Below are 20,525 nucleotides of genomic sequence, written 5' to 3' on the forward strand. Positions count from 1 at the left end.
CATGCCCAAGACCTCGCTCCCGGCCTCCCCTGCTCCTCTCCATCCCGCATCCCGCCGGGATGGGACAGTTCTGCTCGGTGCGTTGTCACCCACATCTGGGTGCTCGCCTGCCTCTGGGTGAGGTCCAGGGGTACCGGGGTGAGGCTGGGGGGGGGGGGGGGTTCAGATCCAGCGAGACCCCGGGGTTTTCCCTTCCTCCCCCACCCCCCCGCACCCCGACACTCCTCACCGCGGGACCCCCGCACCTCCCAGCTCCCGATACTCGGGGTGGGGGTCCCCGGGGGGAGGGAGTGGGGGGAGTCTTGGAAGGAGGGGGACGGGGGGGGCACCGGGACTCTTCGCCTTTAACGGGCGGGCGGGCGGGGCCGCCCACGTGACGGCGGCGGGGAGGGAACGAGCGAGCGGGCGGGCGGAGGGAGAAACTGCCCGGCGCGGCGCGGTGCGGGGCTCCCGGTGCGGGACATGGGGCGCTGAGCCGGGCCTGGCCCCCGCACCCCCGGGGCGCTCCGCTGGGGAGCTCCCGGTGCGGCTCCCGGTGCGGCTCCCGGTGCGCTCCGAGCTCCCTCCCGGCTCGCTCCCGGTGAGCCCCTCGGTGCGCTCCAAGCGAGCCCCCGGTGCGGCTCCCGGTGAGCCCCCGTTGCCCCCCGCTCCGTTTCCCCCCCCCTCCCCGCCCCCGTTGCCGCCCGCACCATGCCCGAGCAGCTCAGCGTGGCCGAATTCCTGGCCGTGACCGGCGAGGACCTCAGCTCCCCGGCGGCCGCCGCCTTCGCCTCCAAGATGCAGAAGTGCCGGGGGGCGGTGGGGGCTCTGGAGGAGGTGAGCGGGGACAGGAGGGTCGGAGGGAGGGGGGGGGGAGTCGGGCTGCGCTCATCCTGGGGACACCCCCTGCACCCCGCGTTACGGTAGCCCCCGGTACCCGTAGGTGCCCAATGCCCACCCCGAGGGGGCGTCTCCCCTTCCTTGGACTTCGATTTATTGAGGTCCCCCTCTTCACCCCAAGACCTGGAGGTCACCCTAAGCTTTGGGTGGCCAAGGTGGCTTTTTGCATCCTCCGAGCAGCCCCAGCGTGGGCTTTTTTCAGGGCCAAGGCCTGCAGGAATGAGCAAAACTCTCCTTTAAAGCCAGTTTTGCCTTCAGCTCCTGGTGGTGCCCAGGGCCAGGCACCATGGGGCCGGGGGGGCGGACGGGACACAGGGCATCCCTCCGGGGCTGGGCAGAGCATCCAGGGCTCCGACCGCTACCAAGGAGCCAGCCCTGATGCGGTGTGGTGTCCCTGGGGGGGTCCCCCCCCCCCGCGATTGAAACCATAGGAGTATTTTTAGCCTCCCCCCCCCCAAAATCCCCGGCGGCGTTTGCGGGAAGGGCGGAGGTGGCGGGGTGCCTTCTTCGTCCCCCCCTTCTCCCGCCTGGAATAAAGGCGGTTTCCAGCTGGTCCCGTGGCTTTTGCCAACTCCTCTTAGAGAAGGAATGGCTTTGAAGGAGAGCCAGGGCTGGCGGGGAGCGCGGGGCCCCAGGTGCTGGGGCTGCCGGGATCCCCGGGGGCAGCAGGATGGGCGTCCCCCGGCTGAAAATCTGGGGACACACCGTGGAGCATCCTTGTCCCCGCCGGCACGTGCTGGCCGCTGCCATGGATCTTCCTCTCAGCCGGGAAGGGGGAGGCAGCTCCAGCCAGGAGGAAACAGCAGGAATTTCGTTTGGCTGCTCGGAGAGGCTGCGGTTAAGGGGGACGGGGATGGGGGGAGAGGCATCCCATGGCAATGGCGGGGGTCTCTGTGGGGTTTGCTTAGGAAAGCTCTCAGCTGAGAGATGAGACTCGTGACTGCCGTCGTGCTCAACATGGGGGGCATGGGGCCCCCCCCATCCCACCGGAGGCTGTGGGGAACTCTTGTGGGGGCTGAACTGCTGCCAGGCCTTTGGCATCCCCGTGCTCCGGTGCGAGGGGCAGAGGAAAATCCAACCAAACCAGCCCCAGCCCCACGCTGCCCTCCAAGCCCTGGTGGGGCGATAGTGTCAGGCAAGGAAAATAAACAGCAGCGGTTTTGGGGAGGGCTGGGGAGTGGGAGAGACTGTGTGACCAAACCGAGCCTTCGTCTTCCCTGTCACCACCCCAGATCCCAGCTGGTGCCTTGGCAGCAGGAAGAAGTGAGGGTTCCCTGCCTTGCTCCAGCGGCCGCTGGGTGGGAAGGGGTGACCGTGTCCCACCAGGTCCCCAACACAGGGGGCTGCTGCCTTTGAGGCACAGCTGCATGCACCCATCTGGGAACCGGTCCCAAACTGGGGGGGATAGGAGAGATGTGAGTGAGCGGGGAGAGGACTGGAGGCTGGTCCTTGCCATCAAGGACACATCAAGCATTCGACTCATTATGAGGCTGGAGCTGCTCCGTGCCTCAGTTTCCCCCCCAGGATTAAAGAGTGCTCTCCCCTCCCGGGGGTCTCCTGTGACTTTGGGGGCTGCTGTGGAGGCAGAGCCCAAGGTCTCTGGAGTGGGCTGGAACATCGGATCCAGCCCTTGGTGGTTGGGGCTGGGTGCTGTGTGCGTGTCACACGGGACCGGGCACCTCCGGGCTGGGGCAGGGTGACATGGCAGAGGCCACTGGCACGTTTGGTGGCAGAGCTGGCAGCCAGGCTCCGTGTAAATAATACCGAGTCCCTGCCACGTGCTGCCCTTTGCACCCAGGACAGAGCCACCAGCCTGGCCCCTGGCACCCGCGGCGGCTCCTTCGCCGGGCGGCACGAGCCAGTGGCGGGGGGGAGGCAGAAGAATGGTCCCCATTGAGCATCCTGCCCGGGGTGGCGGTGGCTGCTCGCGGTCCCCAGGCTGTGAGCCCTGTGGTGCAGGTGCAGATCCGTCCCTTCCTCCATCCCCACGGGGAATCCCTCGTGCTCCTGTCCCTGCTGTGCCCACGTTCTCAGCTTCTCCCAACCGGGAGCCCTTATCCCCGAGCTGGGCTGGTGGGTAATGGGTGCTGCGGGATCTCCAGACATCGCTGCCCCCGCTCTGGAGGGCTGTCCCCGTGCAGCCAAGGCCTGTGTCCCCAGCAGCCAGCTCGGTACATCGGGGATGCCAGTGATGCCTACAGCCAGGGTAGCACCGTGCAGTGATTTTCCTCTGCATTTACCACCCCGGTGCCTGGCCCTGCCTGCCATATCCCCACCGGTTGGCTTGTGGACCCCTTCCTGAAAGCCTCCGTGACTGTCCCCAGATCATCCCCGGTCCCTGCGTTCAGCCTCCTTTGACCGTCAGCTGGCACCGGGGTGGCCTGCCCCGTCCTGGGCACTTGGAGCAGCTTCTTCCCCTGCTTCCACAGTGACTTGACGCATCCAGAGCATCTCATGCTGCCTCAGTTTCCCCTTCCTGAGGCTACGCCAGGTTTGTGAGCCTGGGGCAACCAGTTATCCAGCCCTGGTGTCCCTCCCGCAAGACAGGGGATCCTTGTGTCCCAGCCCACAGCTCCGGAGAGCCTGGGGTGCCCAGATTTGATGCAGAGAGGGGCTACGGGTGGCGATGGAGCACCCCAACATCCTCCCTATTGTAGATACTTTGTGAGACCCCCCTCTGGGGGGGGGTCTGGCTCCTGCCTCAGCCCCAGTCCCCTCCCAGCTCACTCATCCCGGCCAAAGCTCGTCCGCAGCATCCCGGCCAACGAGGAGGGCCTCGGAGAGCGGCGCCGAAGCCAGGCTGACCCCGCTGTCAGGAAATCGGCCTTGACATCAGCCCCAAAACCTTCGGCGAGAGCGCGAGCGAGAGAGAGAGAGCCTCTTTATTGTAATTCCTCCGCGGTTTCATCCCTCGCCCTTCTCCTCGCCGTTCACGCCCTCTAAATATTTCCAGCCTGTTATCATGCCTCTGGTACCTGCAGCCAAGCCGCCCTTAACCCTTTCCTGATGGCTGGGGCCGCCGTGTGTTGGGCTACGATGCTCCGGGGGCAGGTTGCCACTGGGTTGGCGTTGGGATGGCGTTGGGGTTGAGTTTGCCCTGGTGCTCCGTGGGGGTACGTGGGGGCTGCCCACGTAGGGAGGGATGGAGGGAGAATGGGGGGGACCAGGCTGGGGGATGGGGAGTGCTCTAAGCAAGCGCAGGGTGCAGCCGGTGGGGGCTACGAGGAGGTCCACAGTGCTGGGGGCCACAGCCAAGACCCTCCGCAAGCTGGGGGGGGGGTGTGTGGAAAGCCGTATTTATGTGGGATTATGAGCATTTATGCAGGATTTATGTGATTTAGGTCCCTGTCAGGCATTGGCAGAAGGTGGGTCCCACTTCTGGCTCCGCCGTGGACGCCTGCGAGGAACTGGGCACCCTCAGAGGTCTCCGCCACCGTGCCTGTCCCCAGGCTGTGGGGAGCTGGGGTGGCGGGGATGGGCTGGTGTATTTGTGCTACGTGATGCTTCATCCCCTCCTTGGTCAAAAGAGCCCCTGTGAGACCTGGGGAGGCATCTTCCACGGTTTCTGGAAGCTGCTCGGATCCAAAGTGGTGCTGGGTGTCCTGGCCCAGCCCCTCACCCACTGCTACCCTCTTGCTCGAACCCTCCTCTCCGGGGACAGCTAAATCCCTGCCTGGCAGCCAAAGCCACGGGGACCACAGGCCTGGCAGGGGATGGGCTGGATGCTCCGGTGTCCCCGGGATGCCTCCGGCTCCTCTCCCAGCCCTGGGAGCTTGGCCGTTGCCCCGCACATCTGCATGGCAGAGCAGCCGCCTTCCCGAGGGCCAGCTGGGCTGGGGGGAGCGGTGGCCGCGCTTGGCAGGGGCTAACGAGCTCCGTTTGTTTTCTTTCTTCGCTTTCGCAGAGCCTGGATGGGGACCAAGCCGTACTCCAGAGGATCAGGAAATATGTGAAAGCCATTCACGTCTCCGGGCTCAGTGAGTTGTGCTTCGAGAGCTGATGGGCACCCCCCCGAGCCACCGGGGTGTGTGACAGTCCCATCCTCCACCCAACGCTGGTCACGTCTGTCCGTGCAGCCGCACAGTTGGGTGGCCGTGGGTGCTGGCCAGCCAGCCAGCCCAGCAATGTGATAGGGTGCCCAAAACTGGCTTTAAAAAGGGGTAAAAAGGGAAATCAAGGACTTTAGGGAGGTTGTTTGGGATCCTGTAGCAGGATCAGCCCAGCTCTGCTACAGAGGGATGGGAAGGTGGGTGATGGGTGCTGGTGGGACCTCATGATGTGGCCATCTCCGGGGATGGGGTGCTGTGGGACCACCCTGTGTCTCTCACTGATGTCTCCCCGTGCAGCCCACGTGGAGAACGAGGAGCAGTACAGCGAAGCCCTGGAGAACTTCGGCAACAACCATCTCTCCCAGAACAACCACGAGCTCTCCACCGGCTTCCTCAACCTGGCCGTCTTCACCCGCGAGGTCACCGCGCTCTTCAAGAACCTGGTGAGCCATTTTCCCCCCACACACTGCTGAGATCGGGGGGAGGCTTTAACCCACGCCCAGGGACAGGATCATGGGGTTCACGGCGTCTCCAGTGCAACCTCAGGCTGTTCTCTACAGCCGGCTATTGCCAAGCCCGGGAAAATCTCCAGGATCCATCTGGATGTGGAAAAACCACCCCGTGCAGCCCCCCTCCTCTAAGTTTAGCTGCCCTCCACCACCGCTGGCAATCCCCACCTCCCATCCTGGGCTCAGGGACACGCTCCTGGTGCTCCCAGACCATCTGATACCCTCATTGCTGGATTTACAGCTCATTCCCAGCTCGGCTGGAGACACCGACACTGGGATCCGATGGGCGGTTGGGGCTGCTATTTTCTTTTTTCTCCTTCCTTCCTTCTTTCCTTCCTTCTTTCCTTCCTTCTTTCCTTCCTTCTTTCCTTCCTTCTTTCCTTCCTTCTTTCCTTCCTTCTTTCCTTCCTTCTTTCCTTCCTTCTTTCCTTCCTTCTTTCTTTCCTTCCTTCTTTTTTCTCTTTTTCTTTCTTTCTTTCTTTCTTTCTTTCTATTTTTTTTTTTAATTTTTTTTTTTTTTTCACATCAATTGCATCTCTGATCTCGCTTGCCAAGAAGTAAATCAAAGCCACGCCGAGCTGCGCAGCGGGGCCTTGGGGAGCCGTGGCCACGCGGGAAGCAGGCAGGCAGAGGGCAGGCAAGCAGGCAGGGGTGGCTACGAGCCGAACCGGCAGCACCTTCCCCTCTATGGGAATGGCTCCAGCAGAGAAATCGGTTCCCAGAGGGAGCTGGGTTGCCCTGGGGGGCTGGTCCCATGCTGCTGGCCCCCTCTCCCATCCCTTTCAAATCCCCCCCTCCAAGGGGAATTTTTTTGGCCGCTGGCTCCGCTTAAGGAGGAGATTTATTTCTGTTGCCCTTCCCCCAGCAAGAATTTCAGATTTCGGCGTCTTCCTTTCCCAGTTACCCCAGTCTGGGCCTCCCTGCTCCTCCCCTTCCCCGCTGTCCCAGCCCAGGCGGACCCCCATGCTCTGGGGGGGCTCTGTGGGAACCATCCCAGTGGAGGAGTCGGATCGGTTCCCCCCAGCACCGGTCCCCCACGTGCTGCCGGTGTGGGAACAGCCACCCCCATCTTTCCCCCCGCTCTCCCCGGAGCTGGGACCCTCAACTGGATCCAAAAAGCCAGGTTTCCCCTCCCGGAGTCCCCCTGGAGCTGTCAGAAGCGGGGTGCCGTGTCACCCCGGAGCTGTTGGAAGGGGGGGTGCCCTGTCCCCGCCTCGTTTGGGGCTGGTCCCCTGCCCCGGAGCTGGGTTTCTCCCTGGGCGCTGCCGGCAAAAAAAATTCTCAGGAGCCTTTAAAAGAAATCTGGGTGCAGCGGGGAGGTCCCATGTGGGTGCTGGAGCTGCTCTGACAGCACTAAAATGGGGTGCTGCCCCACGGGGTGCGTGGAGGGGCGCTGGGACTGGAGCAGGCTCTTGTGACTCCACCACAGACCCCTGCACGGTGCTGGTGGGGACGGCGGTGGCCTCATTGCTGTCCCCAAGCCCCAGGAAAGGGGGACGTTTGGGGAACCCCCTTGACATTGTGGGGGGGCTCTTTGCATCACGGGTCTGTGGAGGGGCTGGTGGCGTCGCCGGGTGCCGAAGGGGGACGGGGACAGGGACGGGGTGGCGATGGGGGGGAACAGCTCTGGTTTTGGCAGCCGCGGCGCTGATGTGGTTTGTGGGAAGGGCCCCGCGTCAGACATCTTGCAGCCAGCTCCAGACAAGCCCCAGCCTGCCCTGTGCCTGGATCCGGCCCTGCTTCCAGCCTCTTTAACCCTTCCCGGGACGGCGATGGAGCCGAGAACGGGACCCCAGCGCTTGGAAGGACCTGGGGTTCCAGCTCACCCAACCTGCCCCGAGGTGGGGACCCCCCGTGGGGTAACCCCATCTCTGCCTTTTGCAGGTGCAGAACCTGAATAACATCGTCTCCTTCCCCCTGGACAGCCTGCTGAAGGGGCAGCTGAAGGACGGCCGTCTGGTGAGTCCCCCTCCAGCACTGTCCCCAGGGGTTCCGAGGCTGCGGGTCACCCATGTGGGGACATATTGTGTCAGGACACACCCCCCCCCCCCTTTAGGGGCTCAGCTTGTGCCCTGTGACCAGGAGAAGGAAGGAGCAAATGCCCAAGGCTGGAAGGCATCAGCGAGGGGTGGAAGGGACTGGAGTGAGGGGTGAAGACCCGGTGGGGACGTCCCTTGTCCCCGAGGAGCAGGGAAGGGTGCAGCGATGAAAAACCTTGGCATCGGGATGCTGCTTCGGTGCCACCGGGTCTTTCGCCTTCCCTGACGGCTGCCATCCCCTCTCTCCGTTTGCCGCAGGACTCCAAGAAGCAGATCGAAAAGGCCTGGAAGGATTACGAGACCAAAGTGTAAGGAACCTGCTCCCTCCAACAAAATCCACCTAATCCCGCTCTGTACAGAGGTGTTTTGTCCCAGGGCTGCAGCCGGGCACCCATCGGTGCCAGTTTGCTATCGGGTGGGCTGCGGTCCAGCCTTGCCCAGCTAAAGGGTCTGGAGATGTTTCTCCTGATCCCATCCCCACCATGGGACGTGCCTCAGAGCAGGGCTGTCCCCAACCTGCCGCCATCCCGTCCCGCAGGGGGAAGATGGAGAAGGAGAAGGAGCGGGCCCGCTTGGCGGGGGTCATCCAGGCCGAGCCGTCAGCGGCGGAGGTGGCTGAGGACATGCAGAAGGAGCGGCGGCTCTTCCAGCTCCACATGTGCGAGGTAGGGGCTGTGCCGGGGGACACACATGAGGACCATTCGGTCCCAGGGGGACACAGGGGACCCCTCTGCTCGGAGCTGGGTGGGGGTGTTGGAGTCAGTCCCCGTCCCCCCCCACCAAAGCAGCCCCACGTGGATGCAGTGCTGGAGCACTGATTGTCCCCATTCCATCGTGTCCCTGCATGGTCTTGGCTCAGGAACCCCCCATCCCCGAGTTGGGGTCCCCACAGGATGCGGCTGTGAATGGCACCCATGGGTTGGTTACCCTGCAGTGAGGCACCCGGGGGTTGCACCCACATCCTCCCAGCCCCACTCCTACCCCTCCGCTGCAAAGCCAAAGGCTGGCGTTTGGGGCAAAAAGTGAGCTTTTTGGATAACATCCCCGAGTTTGGCTTTGTGGTTTTGCCCTATTTTCAAAACTGTTCTTGGTTTTGGTTTGGGGGGGGGGTGTGTGTCATAAGTGGCCCCAGGTCCCCCCGGATCCTGGTGGTCCATGCTCAGGAGGTGAGATGGGAATAGGTGAAAGGATGGAGACCCGATGTCGGACCCCCCCAGTGAAGAGGGAACCCAGCCACCCTGGCTCCAGTCATCCCAGCAGCCCCATAAACCTCTTGAGAGCGACACAGAGCAGGGGACAAGTCCCCAGTGGGTTGTCCCAGGGGTCACGCACATCCTTGAGGGCCAGGCAGCGGCATCGGAGCCCGGTGCAGCCCCATGTTCCCCCCCCCAGCAAAGGGCAGGGGGTGTGGGGAGGAGGCTGCGCCCGCCGCAGCGGGGCTGAGGAGCTGGGACCCGGCCAGATGAGTCACTGCCTTGAATAGCAGCACTGTGAAATAAATAACAGCACATGGGAAAGCGGGAGCTGCCGCTCGGCCGGGGAGGGGGCACTGCCCTGCCCTGCGTGTGTGCCGGCGTGCACGAGAGCTGTTGCTTTCCTGGGAATCCTGCCTGGAAATGTGGGGGCAGCTCTTCCAAGGGCGTGTGTGGTGTGTGGGTTTGCAGGTGGAGGGGTGTTTGCTGCTCCCTGGGGTGGGGGCATGATCTGATTTCATCCCAGGGAGTGATCATAGAATGGTTGGGGTTGGAAGGGACCTTAAAGCCCATCCAGTGCCACCCCCTGCCCTGGGCAGGGACACCTCCCACCAGACCAGGTTGCTCCAAGCCCCCTCCAACCTGGCCTTGAACCCCTCCAGGGATGGGGCAGCCACAGCTTCTCTGGGCAACCTGGGCCAGTGATGTGTGGGGTGGTTGCATCTCCCCATCATGGGCTGTCTCACACCCCCAGGGGACTGTCCCCAGCTATCATCACCCTGGAGCGTGGGTGGCAGCACAGGGAAGTCCTGTGGGAGCCCGGGCACACTTGGCCTTTTCCAGCTGGGACTTTGTTCAGGGGGTGCCGGACACCCTGGGGCTCCAGGTTGGATGTTATGTTGACTTCGCAGCTTCAGCATGGAGCAAATTCACAACCCTGCCCAGCCCAGGTGACCCTTCACTGGGTAGGGGTTTCCAGACTGTCTGGATCACTGGGAGGCTCCATCCTGGGGGGCTTTACCCCACCGTGGTGTTTCCCCACCATGGAAAGCTCAGGGCTGCCTTCCCTTCCCCTCATCTCCCCCTCAAACCCATCCTCCAGCAGCTGCGCGGGCTGGAGAGGAGCCCACAGGGGGAAAAATCTCTTTTTTCCCCCCCTTATTTTGCTCAGGGTGAGCAAGGCTCCGTGTATTTTCTGCCTGCAGCTGATGGATGAGTTTGATGGATCAAGCTAAAATTTCCCGGGAGGACTGCAGACCTCCGGGGCTGATGTGCTGCAGGCACTCGCTGCTTGAAATCTTGAGTTTATTTTTTTTTTTGAGGAGCAAAAGGGTCATATCTTAAAAAAAACGGTTGAGCTGTTGGTGTGCTGGTTTTTTTTTTTTTTTTTTTTTTCTTCTTCACGAGCTGCCTTGGCTTTTGGTTATTTATTAACTCCAGAAGTAACGAGCAGCGGGAGAAGCATGCTCGGCTGGAAACCCCGGGGGCATGCCTCGGTCCTTGAACTTTTCAGGGCTTGGAGGGTTTCCAGAGCCAGGTTTTCTGAGGGTGGTCCCCAGCGAGCTGCCTTCAAATCCAACGTCGTGACTCGACTTCTTGAAACCCAGCCAGCGTTTTAACCCTCCTCCCCGCGCAGGGAAGGGAGGCCAGGGCTGGGCAGGCTCTTTCCTCTTGGATATTTTCAGCTGGTCCTTGTCTCCATCACCTAACGGAGTGTCTTCTCCTCCTCCAGTACCTGCTGAAAGCCAGCGAGTCTCAGATGAAGCAGGGACCAGATTTCCTGCAGAGCCTCATCAAGTTTTTCCACGCTCAGCACAAGTAGGTCCCACCTGGGTCTGGGGGGGGGGCCTCATCCCCAGGGTTGGTCATCACCCATGGGAGGTCCCACAAGGGTCTGAGGGCACCTTCTCCCATCCCAGCTCCATAACGCTGTTGGTGAAGAGGTTGGGCAGAGCCCGTTGCTCTCTGGTTGCATCCGAGGAGTTGAAACGTGCTTTGTTGGCTTGAGGAGCTGTAAACGTGTCCGTGGGGGCTGGGGGAAGGGGGTTGGCTCGGGATATATCCGATGATTTGGTTTCTGGATAGATTTCCAGGGATGAGTTCAGCCGAGCGGCTATGCCGTTAGCCATGGGGCTCGTAACGAGGGTGTTTGAAACGAGGATTAACATCCCCTCACCTTTCCCATTGCTCCATGAGGCTGGAGTAGCAGCGTGTGGGTGTCGTGTCACCCCCTCCAGCTCTCAAGTGGGGAAACTGAGGCAGGAAGGGGGCAGTTGGCCAAGAACATGACCTCGACTGGGACTGTGACCCAGAGACCCCCGGGATCTGGTGTCCAACAGGGCTGGTCCTCAGTGAGATGAGCTTCCATCGAACACGAGGCCAATCCTGCATCCCAAACGCCCCAAATATTTGGGGTATCCAGACCCCATGGGCTGGGCTTGGCCTTTGGTGGGATCCTTCCAGGTCCCAGTAGTAGAGGAACCATAGAGCAGCTTCCCAGGGGGGTTGCTATGGTCTCCTGCCATGTTTTCTCTAAAAAACCTCTTTTTTTTTTCCCTCTATCCTCCCCATCTGCATCTTAATCACATGAAATAAATGCCCAGTTTCTTCCAAGACGGCTGGAAGGCTGCCCAGAACCTCTACCCCTTCATTGAGAAGCTCGCTGTGTCCCTCCATGCGGTAAGTCGGCCATCCAGCGTCCCTCAGACATCCCCCACCCTGAGATGCCACCCACGCCATGCCAGCCCCCGAGAACGCCCACATTCAGCGCAGCAGTGAGGGCAGCTGCCTCCCTTTCCAGCTCCACCAAGCGCAAGAGGAGGAGGTGAAGCAGCTCACGCAGACCCGCGATTCCCTCCGCAGCATCCTTCAGCTGGAGAACAAGGAGGTGAGACCCCCGGGATGGGCAGGGGAGGGTCGGGAGGGGGCTGGGTGCTAAGGAGGGGTGAGTGCCTCGGGTTTAGCAGCTGGAAAAGGGGAGCTGGGGACCAAAGGGGACATCCATGGGAGCAGAACAGGAGAGCTGGGAAGTGCTTGGAGGCTGGGAAGGGACGGGGGTCTGGCATTCTGCTGGGCACTGCACCCATGTAAGGATGGGGTCACTTGGGAGCAGCACCCACTTCTGTGTCTCTCACTTTGCTTTTTATATGTTGGTTTTTTTCTCTTCCCCTGGTGAGCTCAGGAAAACCTGAGCAGGAAAAACTCTGGTAGTGGCTACAGCATCCACCAGCACCAAGGGAACAAGCAGTACGGGACGGAGAAGTCGGGATTTCTGTACAAGAAGAGCGATGGGTGAGGATGAGGATGAGTGTTATTTGTCCAGAGATCTCCCAGCTCCTTCCCAGTGTTGCTGTGGGCTGGGAGAGCACCACACTCATGGGAGGCCCCAGAGCTGGGACATCCCAAGTTGGAACTGTTTGGGTGAGGATTTTGGTTGCTGTTAGACAGGTCTTTGGGTGCAATTGGTCCTATCTGGTCTCCTAAGCATCCATCAACACTTGGAGAATGGGATTTTTTCCCCAGGCTGGAGGAGAGCTAAGAGCTGATGGTCAGGGGTTGGTGGGACTCCAACTGCAGCTGGGGAAGGAGGAGGCTTGGAGGTGGTGCGGGGGACCTTCTTCCGTGATGGTTTGGTGTCATTGGCCCATTTCTTATGCGAAGGCCCCCAGCAGGCTCTGATGGCTGGGATGCTTCTCCTGTGATGCTCTCCTGGGTGGCTGGTGCTGTGTGGGTGTAGCGTCCTCAGATGTGGGTCTCCAGGCTCAGTGTCAAGTTCACCCTGAAGAGCTGCTGCGTCCTGTGCGGCTGGTGGGAGGGGAAGAATTTCCTTGTTTCTTGGGCATGGAGGGAGAAAGGATCCTGGTGAGATCACCTAGGGTGAAAAATAAAACCCTCAGAGCCCCAAAGAGAAGGCCTTCACCTTCTCAGGGGACCTCTGGGTGATGGGCACAAGGTTTTGAGCTGGTCGTTATGTGCTTTGCTGAACTGGGACTACCAGATCTGTGATGCTGTAGCCAGCACGGCCCATGGCCAGCCCCCTCAGCAGGACATTTTGTGCTCTGTGAGTTACAGGAAGCACAACCCCACGTCCAGAAAGCCATCAGGCCTCTGCCGAGGGCTGCCGTGGGTGGTGGGGAAGGCGGGTGGATGTGGGTAATCAGGGCTGTGCAACACGTCCTCACTCCTCTTCTTCCTCCTCCTCAGAATCCGCAAAGTCTGGCAGAAGAGGAAGTGTGGGGTGAAGTACGGCTGCCTGACCATCTCCCACAGCACGGTGAGGAGCAGCGGGGGCGGGGGTTGCAGCCCTGACCCCTGAAGTCACCCTTTGAGTGTTGGCTTCTGTTGGATTTTCAGGTTTAGTTTTGACCAAACCGTGAAATATGCCTGGCTTAAAATTTAGTACGAGCTGGGACCAGACGTGCTAAAGGGGGCCCCCCATGATTGATGGGTGTCAATGCTGGGGAGACGGTGGTGCTAAATGGGGTCCCCCATGGTTGATGGGTGTCATGAGTGAGGGGGGACGGTGGGTTTGGCCGGGGCAGCGAGATGGACGTTGAGGTTCCAGACAAGGCCAAAGGGGCTGGGGGTGTGTGGGAGGGCTGGGCTGCCCCCTGGCGGTGGAGGCTGCGAACTGCAGCGGGGACAGACGATACGGCTGAGGGACATCTCCCAGTTCTCCTGCAGAGGGTCCCACTCGCCTGGTTATCCCAAGAGGGTCCGTCTGGGGATGGTTGGTGTCCCACCAGGGTTGCCACTGGAGATATGTGCATGGTGATGCATGTCCCACCCCTTCCCGGTCCTTCAACCTGCTTCATCCCCACACCCTGCAGATAAACCGTCCCCCCGTCAAGCTGAACCTCCTCACCTGCCAAGTGCGGCCTCACGCCGAGGAGAAGAAATGCTTCGACCTGGTGACGCGTGAGTGCCCGGAGGGGAATGCCAGGGCTGGGGTGGGTGTGTTTGACCCGGAGGCGGCCGAGCTGTGGGTGGGGGAACTCCCTTTTTGGAGGCGAGCATCCCGAGCGGGTTTTCCCAGGGCCCTCCGCCAGCCCTGCCATGGCACCTGGGCACCCTTTGCCCTTTTAATCTGGCTCTGGGCATCTCCCCAGATGCCTCTGTGGAGGAAGGACCAACCTCTCCAAGGAGATCTAGCAAGCTCAAAGACAAAAAGAGGTCGCGACAGGGCTTGGGTGATGGAAGAGTGATGTGCAGTGATTTAATTTTAGTTTAAAGCAGCCCCTTTGGAGTAGTTTCAGCCCCTTCCTGCGGTCTCGGGCATCCCTGAATCCCCCTCCCTCACCTTCCCACCCCTCTCCCCATCCCTGCAGACAACAGGACGTATCACTTTCAAGCGGAGGACGAGCAGGAGTGCGTTGTGTAAGTGTCGCAGCCCATCCCCACTCCTTACGGTGCCGGATCCTGCTCTGCCTTACCCATCCTCTTCCTCCTCTTCCTCCTCCTGACGGGGCTTCCTCCTGCCCAGGTGGGTCTCGGTGCTGCAGAACAGCAAGGACGAAGCCCTGAGCAACGCCTTCAAGGGGGACCCCAACGGCAGCGGGGCGGTGGCGTGCGGCGGGGCGGACGGCGGCGTGCAGGAGCTCACCAAGCTGGTCATCAGCGAGGTGAAGAACATGCCGGGAAACAAGCAGTGTTGCGACTGCGGGGCCCCGGGTAGGTCAGGGCTCGGGGTGTCCCCCCCATCCCAAGGTGTGGGTTGGGTACCCAGGAGGGGTTGCAGCATCCCACGGGGCTGGCGGGGGGGGTGGGATGCTGAGCCCCGGCATCGCTCCCCCCACAGACCCTACGTGGCTGTCCACCAACCTGGGCATCCTGACGTGCATCGAGTGCTCCGGCATCCATCGGGAGCTGGGTGTCCATTATTCCCGCATCCAGTCCCTCACCCTGGATGTCCTCAGCACCTCCGAGCTGCTGGTAAGGGGCTCCCCGAGATCTTGCACCCACCAGGAATCACCCTCTGGCTCCCAAACCTCCTGGGATACAGAGTTCATCCCTCCTCCTCCATCCCGTCTGTGCCCAGTTTGCTGCGGTGCTCGCAAACTTGCCTCAGTTTCCCCAGTTTGCAGCTCCCAGCGTGGTGGTCTGGGTGGATGGGGGGATGCTGGCAGCCCCCCAGGACCTGCCCCTTGTTAAAACAGACTTCTCCTGCCATGAAAAAGCATCATCCCCAGGGAGATGCTGCTCTGAGAAGGTCCTGGGTGGATCTGGTGGATTCCTTCCCTCTGCCGCGGGATGGGGATGGAGATCTGGCTGGGGCAGGATGAGCGTGGCCACGAGGGCTCGTGTCCCCCTATCCCTCTCTTGCCACAGCTGGCCGTCAGCGTTGGGAACACCCGCTTTAACGAGATCATGGAGGCCACGCTGCCCGCACAGGACTGCCCCAAGCCCTCGGCCGGCAGCGATATGTGAGTTGGCCACTGGCCACGGGGCTCGGGGTGGGCTGGGAGGAGAAGGAGTGCACGGTGCATGGTTTGTCCTTGTCCCCGCACCACTGCCCACCACCTCTGAGACAGCCCAGGGACGGGAGAGGTGGGGGTCCTTGTCATCGCCTGGATTTTGATGGGCACCTGCAGCTTTTTTGGGGGGTTTCTCCCTGATCCTGAGGCTTTGGGAGGAGGCAGGAGCCACGGGCTGTGGTGGGGCTGGGGGGGGTATGGTCTCCGTGCCCAGCCAAGCCGATGCAATGCCGCCTTTCCCGGCAGGGCCGCCCGCAAGGAGTACATCGTGGCCAAGTACATGGAGCGACGCTACGTGCAGAAAAGTGGCCGCGATGACCCCCACCGCCTCTGGGAAGCCATTCGTGCCCGCGACCTCCTGGCCCTGCTCCAGGCCTTCGCCGAGGGGCACGATCTGACCAAGCCCCTGGCCAGCCCCGAGGGCCAGGTGAGCCCCGTGCCACCGCGGTCACCCTGCTCCCTCTGCCTGGCAGCGTAAATGGATTTTCCCCCTCTGGGTGCCCATGCTCAGGGGTTTCCTCGCCTTTGGGTGGAGATGTGCCCTTGGGAAGATGAACATCCTCAGGTCCAGCTCTTTTCTTTCCTTCATCCTGGGGGAGATGAAGCATCCCTGGGTCCATCTCTCCTTTCCCTTTGTCTTGGGGGAGATGAGCATCCTCAGGTCCAGTTCTCCTCTCCCCTCCGTCCTGTGGGAGATGAATCCTTGGGTCCAGCTCTCTCCTCCCCTCCATCTTGTGGGAGATGAGCATCCTTGGGTCCAGCTCTCTTCTCCCCTCCATCCTGTGGGAGATGAGTCCTTGGGTCCAGCTCTCTTCTCCCCTCCATCCTGTGGGAGATGAGTCCTTGGGTCCAGCTCTCTCCTCCCTTCCATCCTGGGGCAAATGAGCATCCTTGGGTCCAGCTCTCCCCTCCATCCTGTGGGAGATGAGCATCCTCAGGTTCAGCTCTCCTCTCCATCTTGGGGGAGATGAGCGTCCTCAGGTTCAGCTCTCCCCACCATCCCGTGGGAGATGAGCATCCTTGGGTCCAGCTCTCCACTCCCTTCCATCTCGTGGCAGGACTCGGGTGAGCTGGCGCTGCACATGGCCGTACGCCACGCCGACAGATCCTCCCTTCCTCTGGTGGACTTCATCATCCAGAACGGGTGCGTCCCCAGCTGCCTGCGGTGTCCCCTGCCTGCTCTCCTCGGGGAGGAGCGTGCACGAGCGTGAGGGACTGACGCTTGCATCCTCTTGAGCCTTGAATTTCTTGCTGGTGGCCCTGCGCAGGGGGACGCTGGACCGGGTGACGCAGGAAGGGAACACGGCTTTGCACTACGGCGCGCTCTACAACCAGCCCAACTGCCTCAAGCTACTCCTGAAGGGCAAAGCCGCCTTCTCCATGGGTACGGGGCTGGGACGTGGTGAGGTTTATGGGGGGCTATCTGGTGGGAGCAGAGAGGCTGTAACCTGGATCTGTCCCCTTTTGTCCCTCGGGCAGTGAACGCGGCGGGCGAGACGGCTTTGGATGTGGCGAGGAGGCTCAAGCACACGGAGTGTGAAGAGCTGGTAGGTGGGATGGAGGCATGAGGGAGATGCTCAGGCTGGGGACAGGGTACCGAAGCGCCAGGGAAGGGCTGGCACGGAGGTGGGGGACGCTTCTGGGACCTGTCCCCCCCCATACTGAGACCCCCCTGACCTGCCCCATCCCCGCAGCTGGAGCAGGCGCAGGCAGGGAAGCTCTCGCTGCAGATCCACGTCGAATATGACTGGGAGCCCCCCCAGGAGTTCCCCTACGACAGCGAGGATGAGCTGGAGGAGAAGGTACCTGTGGGATGGTGGCAGGGGGGACACCCCACGTCCCCAGCAAAGGGGCTGGGGGGGTGCAGACGCTGTGCAGAGGGGTGGGCAGCCCTGGAACCGAGTGTCTGCCCCCAGGTGAGCCCCCTCCAGCGCTCCTTCAAGGGCACGTCACCGCTGGCCGCCAGCCCCCCGCCTGCCTGTCCCCAGACCCGCTGGAGCTGCATGGGGGGGATGGACATCACCAACAAGACCTACGAGAGCATCCTGGTGCCCTCCCGCCCCGCGCCCCGCCGGGCCCACAGCGAGGAGATCCCCCCACCCCTGCCCCTCAAAAACCCCACGCGGGGCGGCTGCCGCCCCAAACCCGGTCACAGCCCCACCGGTGAGTCAGGGGTCGGGGGGTGGGGGGGTGTCACCCACGGTGGGGCTGTCCCTTCACCCAGACACCAGGTTTATTGTCCCCATCGTGTGTGTCCCCCCGCAGAGCGCCCCGAGCTCCCCCGGCAGGCGTCGGAGCCGCACTTCTCTGGGCCAATGGAGGCTCCGGCACCACGCAGCCTCCCCTCCACCGGCAGCACCGGCACCCTGGATGGCCCCCCCGGACCCCCAGCCCCTGGCACCCGCAGCCCCACCGAGAGCCGTCGGGCAGCGTACTGGGAAACCCGCTCGGAGACAGAGAGCACACGGCGGGGGTCGGAGCTGAGCCCCCCACCCGGGCAGCCCCCACCGGGCAGCACGGCCCCCGACATCCCCCCCGTCAAGTTCAGGTAGGGACCCCCCCCCCTCCAGCCTGGGGATGCAGTGGGTGTGGGGGGGGTCATTGCATGGTGCTGGTGAGTCAACTTCAACCCCTGCTGGGTTGTGTGCCCCCCCCCCTCTCCCCGGGCATGGGGAACCCCAAATTGTCCCCAGGGGGCATGGAGCAAAGGGGTCCCCACCCTGACCTGAAGTCCCCAAGGGAGTTGCTGCTGGCCCTGGGACGCAGGAGAGGACAAGGACAATTGCAGGGGTGTTGGGTTGTCCCTGGAGAAGGTGACTCAGATTATTTGGGGGTGCCACCAAGACCAGGACCCCCCTGCAAGTTGTCAAATACGTATTTTTTTCTCTCTTTTTGGGAAATTGTGGTGGACTGGGCTCCTTTGAGGGAGGATGGGTGCTGGGGTCCTTCTCCCTCAGCAGGCTGTGGGTGGCACCCTGGTCCCTTGGGTCCCATGGCAGGGCCTTGACCCCACTGAGACCTTGCGGGAAGGGGGAAGGGGAGGGGAGACACCAGCAGAGAGGGGGTGACACTGTCGCCACTGTCCCCGGCAGCTCGGAGAGCACCCGCTCATACCGGCGCATCAGCGGCGTGGTGGGCAAAGCGGGGTCAGCCGTGTCCCCCCAGAGCCCTGGTGGCCCCGAGGACCCTGTGCTGAGCAAGGTGCCCCCCGTGCCCATGCCCAGGAGATTTGCTCCGGTAGGTGCCACGACTCGGTGGGGTCTCAGAGGGGCTGCAATGGCTGAGTGTCACCCTCTGCATCCCCAAGCATCCCAGCTCCCCTTATCCTGGGGTGGTGGATTGGAGGGATCGGGGGTGTCACATCCCTGCATCCCCTTTGGGAGGGGTCTTTCACCCCCTTGTCCCCGCCTTTGCAGGCCAAGGGGAGGCAGAAGCGGGTGAAGGCGGTGGCTGACTGCAAGGGGGACAAAGCACGGGAGCTGACCTTCTCTAAGGGAGAGGTGATCGTGGTGACGCGGGAGGAGGATGAGCAGAGCTGGGTGAGTGTCAGATGGGGTCCCCACCCTCATTTCCCCCCACCTCAAGTTCTCTTCTGGAGGAGGCTGGGTGTTCACAGGGGGCATAGACGGGTGCCCCCTGCCCTATCTGTGCATGGAGGAAGGCTGGGGAGGCTCCCACTGATGTCACCTTGGCTTTGCCTCTCTAAATCCCTCTGGGAACTGGGATATCAGCCCCAAAGCTTCTCCCCTGCCTGAGGTGGGACCCCCCACCCCCTGACCCCCCTCCGCCTCTGCACCTCCAGGTCGGCTTCATCGAGGGTGACGGCTCCCGCACTGGGGTCTTCCCAGCCAGCTTCGTCCACCTCTTGCAAGACTGACCAGGTGGCGATGGCCCCTTTTGTCCCTGTCCCCTAGGCTGGGACCCAAGGCAGCTCCCCACCGGCTGGCGAGTGCTCGGGTGCAACCCCAGCCCTGGGGGGCTCGGCAGAGCGAGGCCATGAGGGACATGTGCCCAGGACCCTGGCATGGGACCATCCAGCCTGGCTGGACACTGCTCTCCAAGGGGGCTCGGAGACCCCCCCCCTCATTGAGAAGACCGTCCATGGACGACAGCTGCAGGGAGCTGAAGGGCTGCCACCTGCCCTGTGGGTAGGGCAGAGAACAGACACGCTCACTGCACTAGTGGGCTGAGGTTTCTGTGCTGGCCCCTGGTGTCCCCTGCTGCTTTCCCGTCCCTACTGTGGGCTCTGCCCATCCCCGGGGCTTTCTTCTCCCCCGTCTGCAAGGATTTGGGGAGGGGGGAGCTGCACTCGGTGCTCCCCACCCTCCTCTGCTGGGGGGGGGGGGCCATGGACACTCCCTCCCCTCCATCCTGGGGGGAGCAGGGCTGGGGAGCAGCCGTGCACCCCCCGGTCACCTTCTCTACCCCAACTGTGAAGCTTTTGGGATGGGCAGGGAATATGAAAGGGCTTTTATTGACCTCGCCTGGGGGGGCCTGGAGGGTCTTTGGCCCTGTGTGCCCCCCCACCCCTCCAGGCTCTGGCAGCTGCCTGGGCTGGTGGGGCTTGAGGAAGCTTCAAAGGATCCCCAAAACTGGTAGCAAAATGCCATTCCCTGGTTTTTGGAGGGTTCAGGTGGCTCCCCAGAGCCAGTGTCCCACGTCCCTCACTTGGGGTGGGTGCTGGATCACCTCCCCAGCCCCAGGGGTCTCCTCAGGGGGATTTTGCAGCTTTTTCTGGGACCAGTGTCCCCCTCGTGCCGGTGTCCCTCAAAAGCCATCTGCCCCTATGCCCCCCCCCACCAATTACCCTCTCCCCTTTCTCGTTTGTGCGTCAAATGTTTCATCTCAAAAAACAGCCTCTTTTTTTTTAAAAAAAAAAAAAAAAAAAAAGTGTTTTCTGTCTCTGGTTTCTAATAAAGCCATCAGTTTTGTAAGTGCCTGCGTACGTGTCGGGGTGGGGGGGGCACAGCCCCTGCCCCCGGGGCTGGCAGTCCCCAAGCCAGGTGATGCTGGTGATGTGCCCAGGAGAACCCTGAGCACCAGGGTCTCCATGACCTGCTGGTGCCCGTGGGGGATGTGACCCTGGGTTTTGGGGGTGTCATGTGGGGAGAGCACTCTTTTGGGTGGGGGGTAGGGTGGGTGCACCAGGGTGGGTTTTGGGACGGATCCGGAGTGGATCCAGCCCAGCACAGAGCGGGATGCTCACCCTATGGACACCCTTGAGGGGTGGTGGAGCAGGGACAAGTGAGGGTGGCTCACTTGCTGTCACCCATCCCAACCACCTGGGGACAGCACCCCCATCCTGTCGGTGCTCGGGGGGCTCCTGACACCTACTGGTGCTTGGGGGGGCTCCCTATGCACCGGGTGCTCCCGGGGGGGCTCA

General features: G+C 62.3%; 1 protein-coding gene across 1 annotated transcript; it reads left to right on the forward strand.

Moving 5' to 3' along the window:
- Nucleotides 1–690: 690 nt before the first annotated feature.
- ASAP3 (ArfGAP with SH3 domain, ankyrin repeat and PH domain 3) lies at nt 691–20,074 on the forward strand. The gene is made up of 26 exons (XM_074162150.1): nt 691–816; nt 4,784–4,856; nt 5,226–5,371; nt 7,322–7,396; nt 7,735–7,784; nt 8,015–8,141; nt 10,402–10,487; nt 11,273–11,348; nt 11,470–11,556; nt 11,851–11,960; nt 12,873–12,942; nt 13,499–13,586; nt 13,997–14,045; nt 14,152–14,339; nt 14,467–14,600; nt 14,997–15,091; nt 15,389–15,569; nt 16,201–16,286; nt 16,411–16,526; nt 16,622–16,689; nt 16,837–16,944; nt 17,059–17,305; nt 17,408–17,690; nt 18,235–18,379; nt 18,559–18,681; nt 18,945–20,074. The coding sequence occupies exons 1-26, from the start codon at nt 691–693 to the stop codon at nt 19,017–19,019; spliced, it is 3,012 nt and encodes a 1,003-aa protein (XP_074018251.1). The 3' UTR covers nt 19,020–20,074.
- Nucleotides 20,075–20,525: the final 451 nt, after the last annotated feature.

Source organism: Numenius arquata, chromosome 21 (genome assembly GCF_964106895.1).
Source record: "Numenius arquata chromosome 21, bNumArq3.hap1.1, whole genome shotgun sequence".
Taxonomy (NCBI): Eukaryota; Metazoa; Chordata; class Aves; order Charadriiformes; family Scolopacidae; genus Numenius; species Numenius arquata.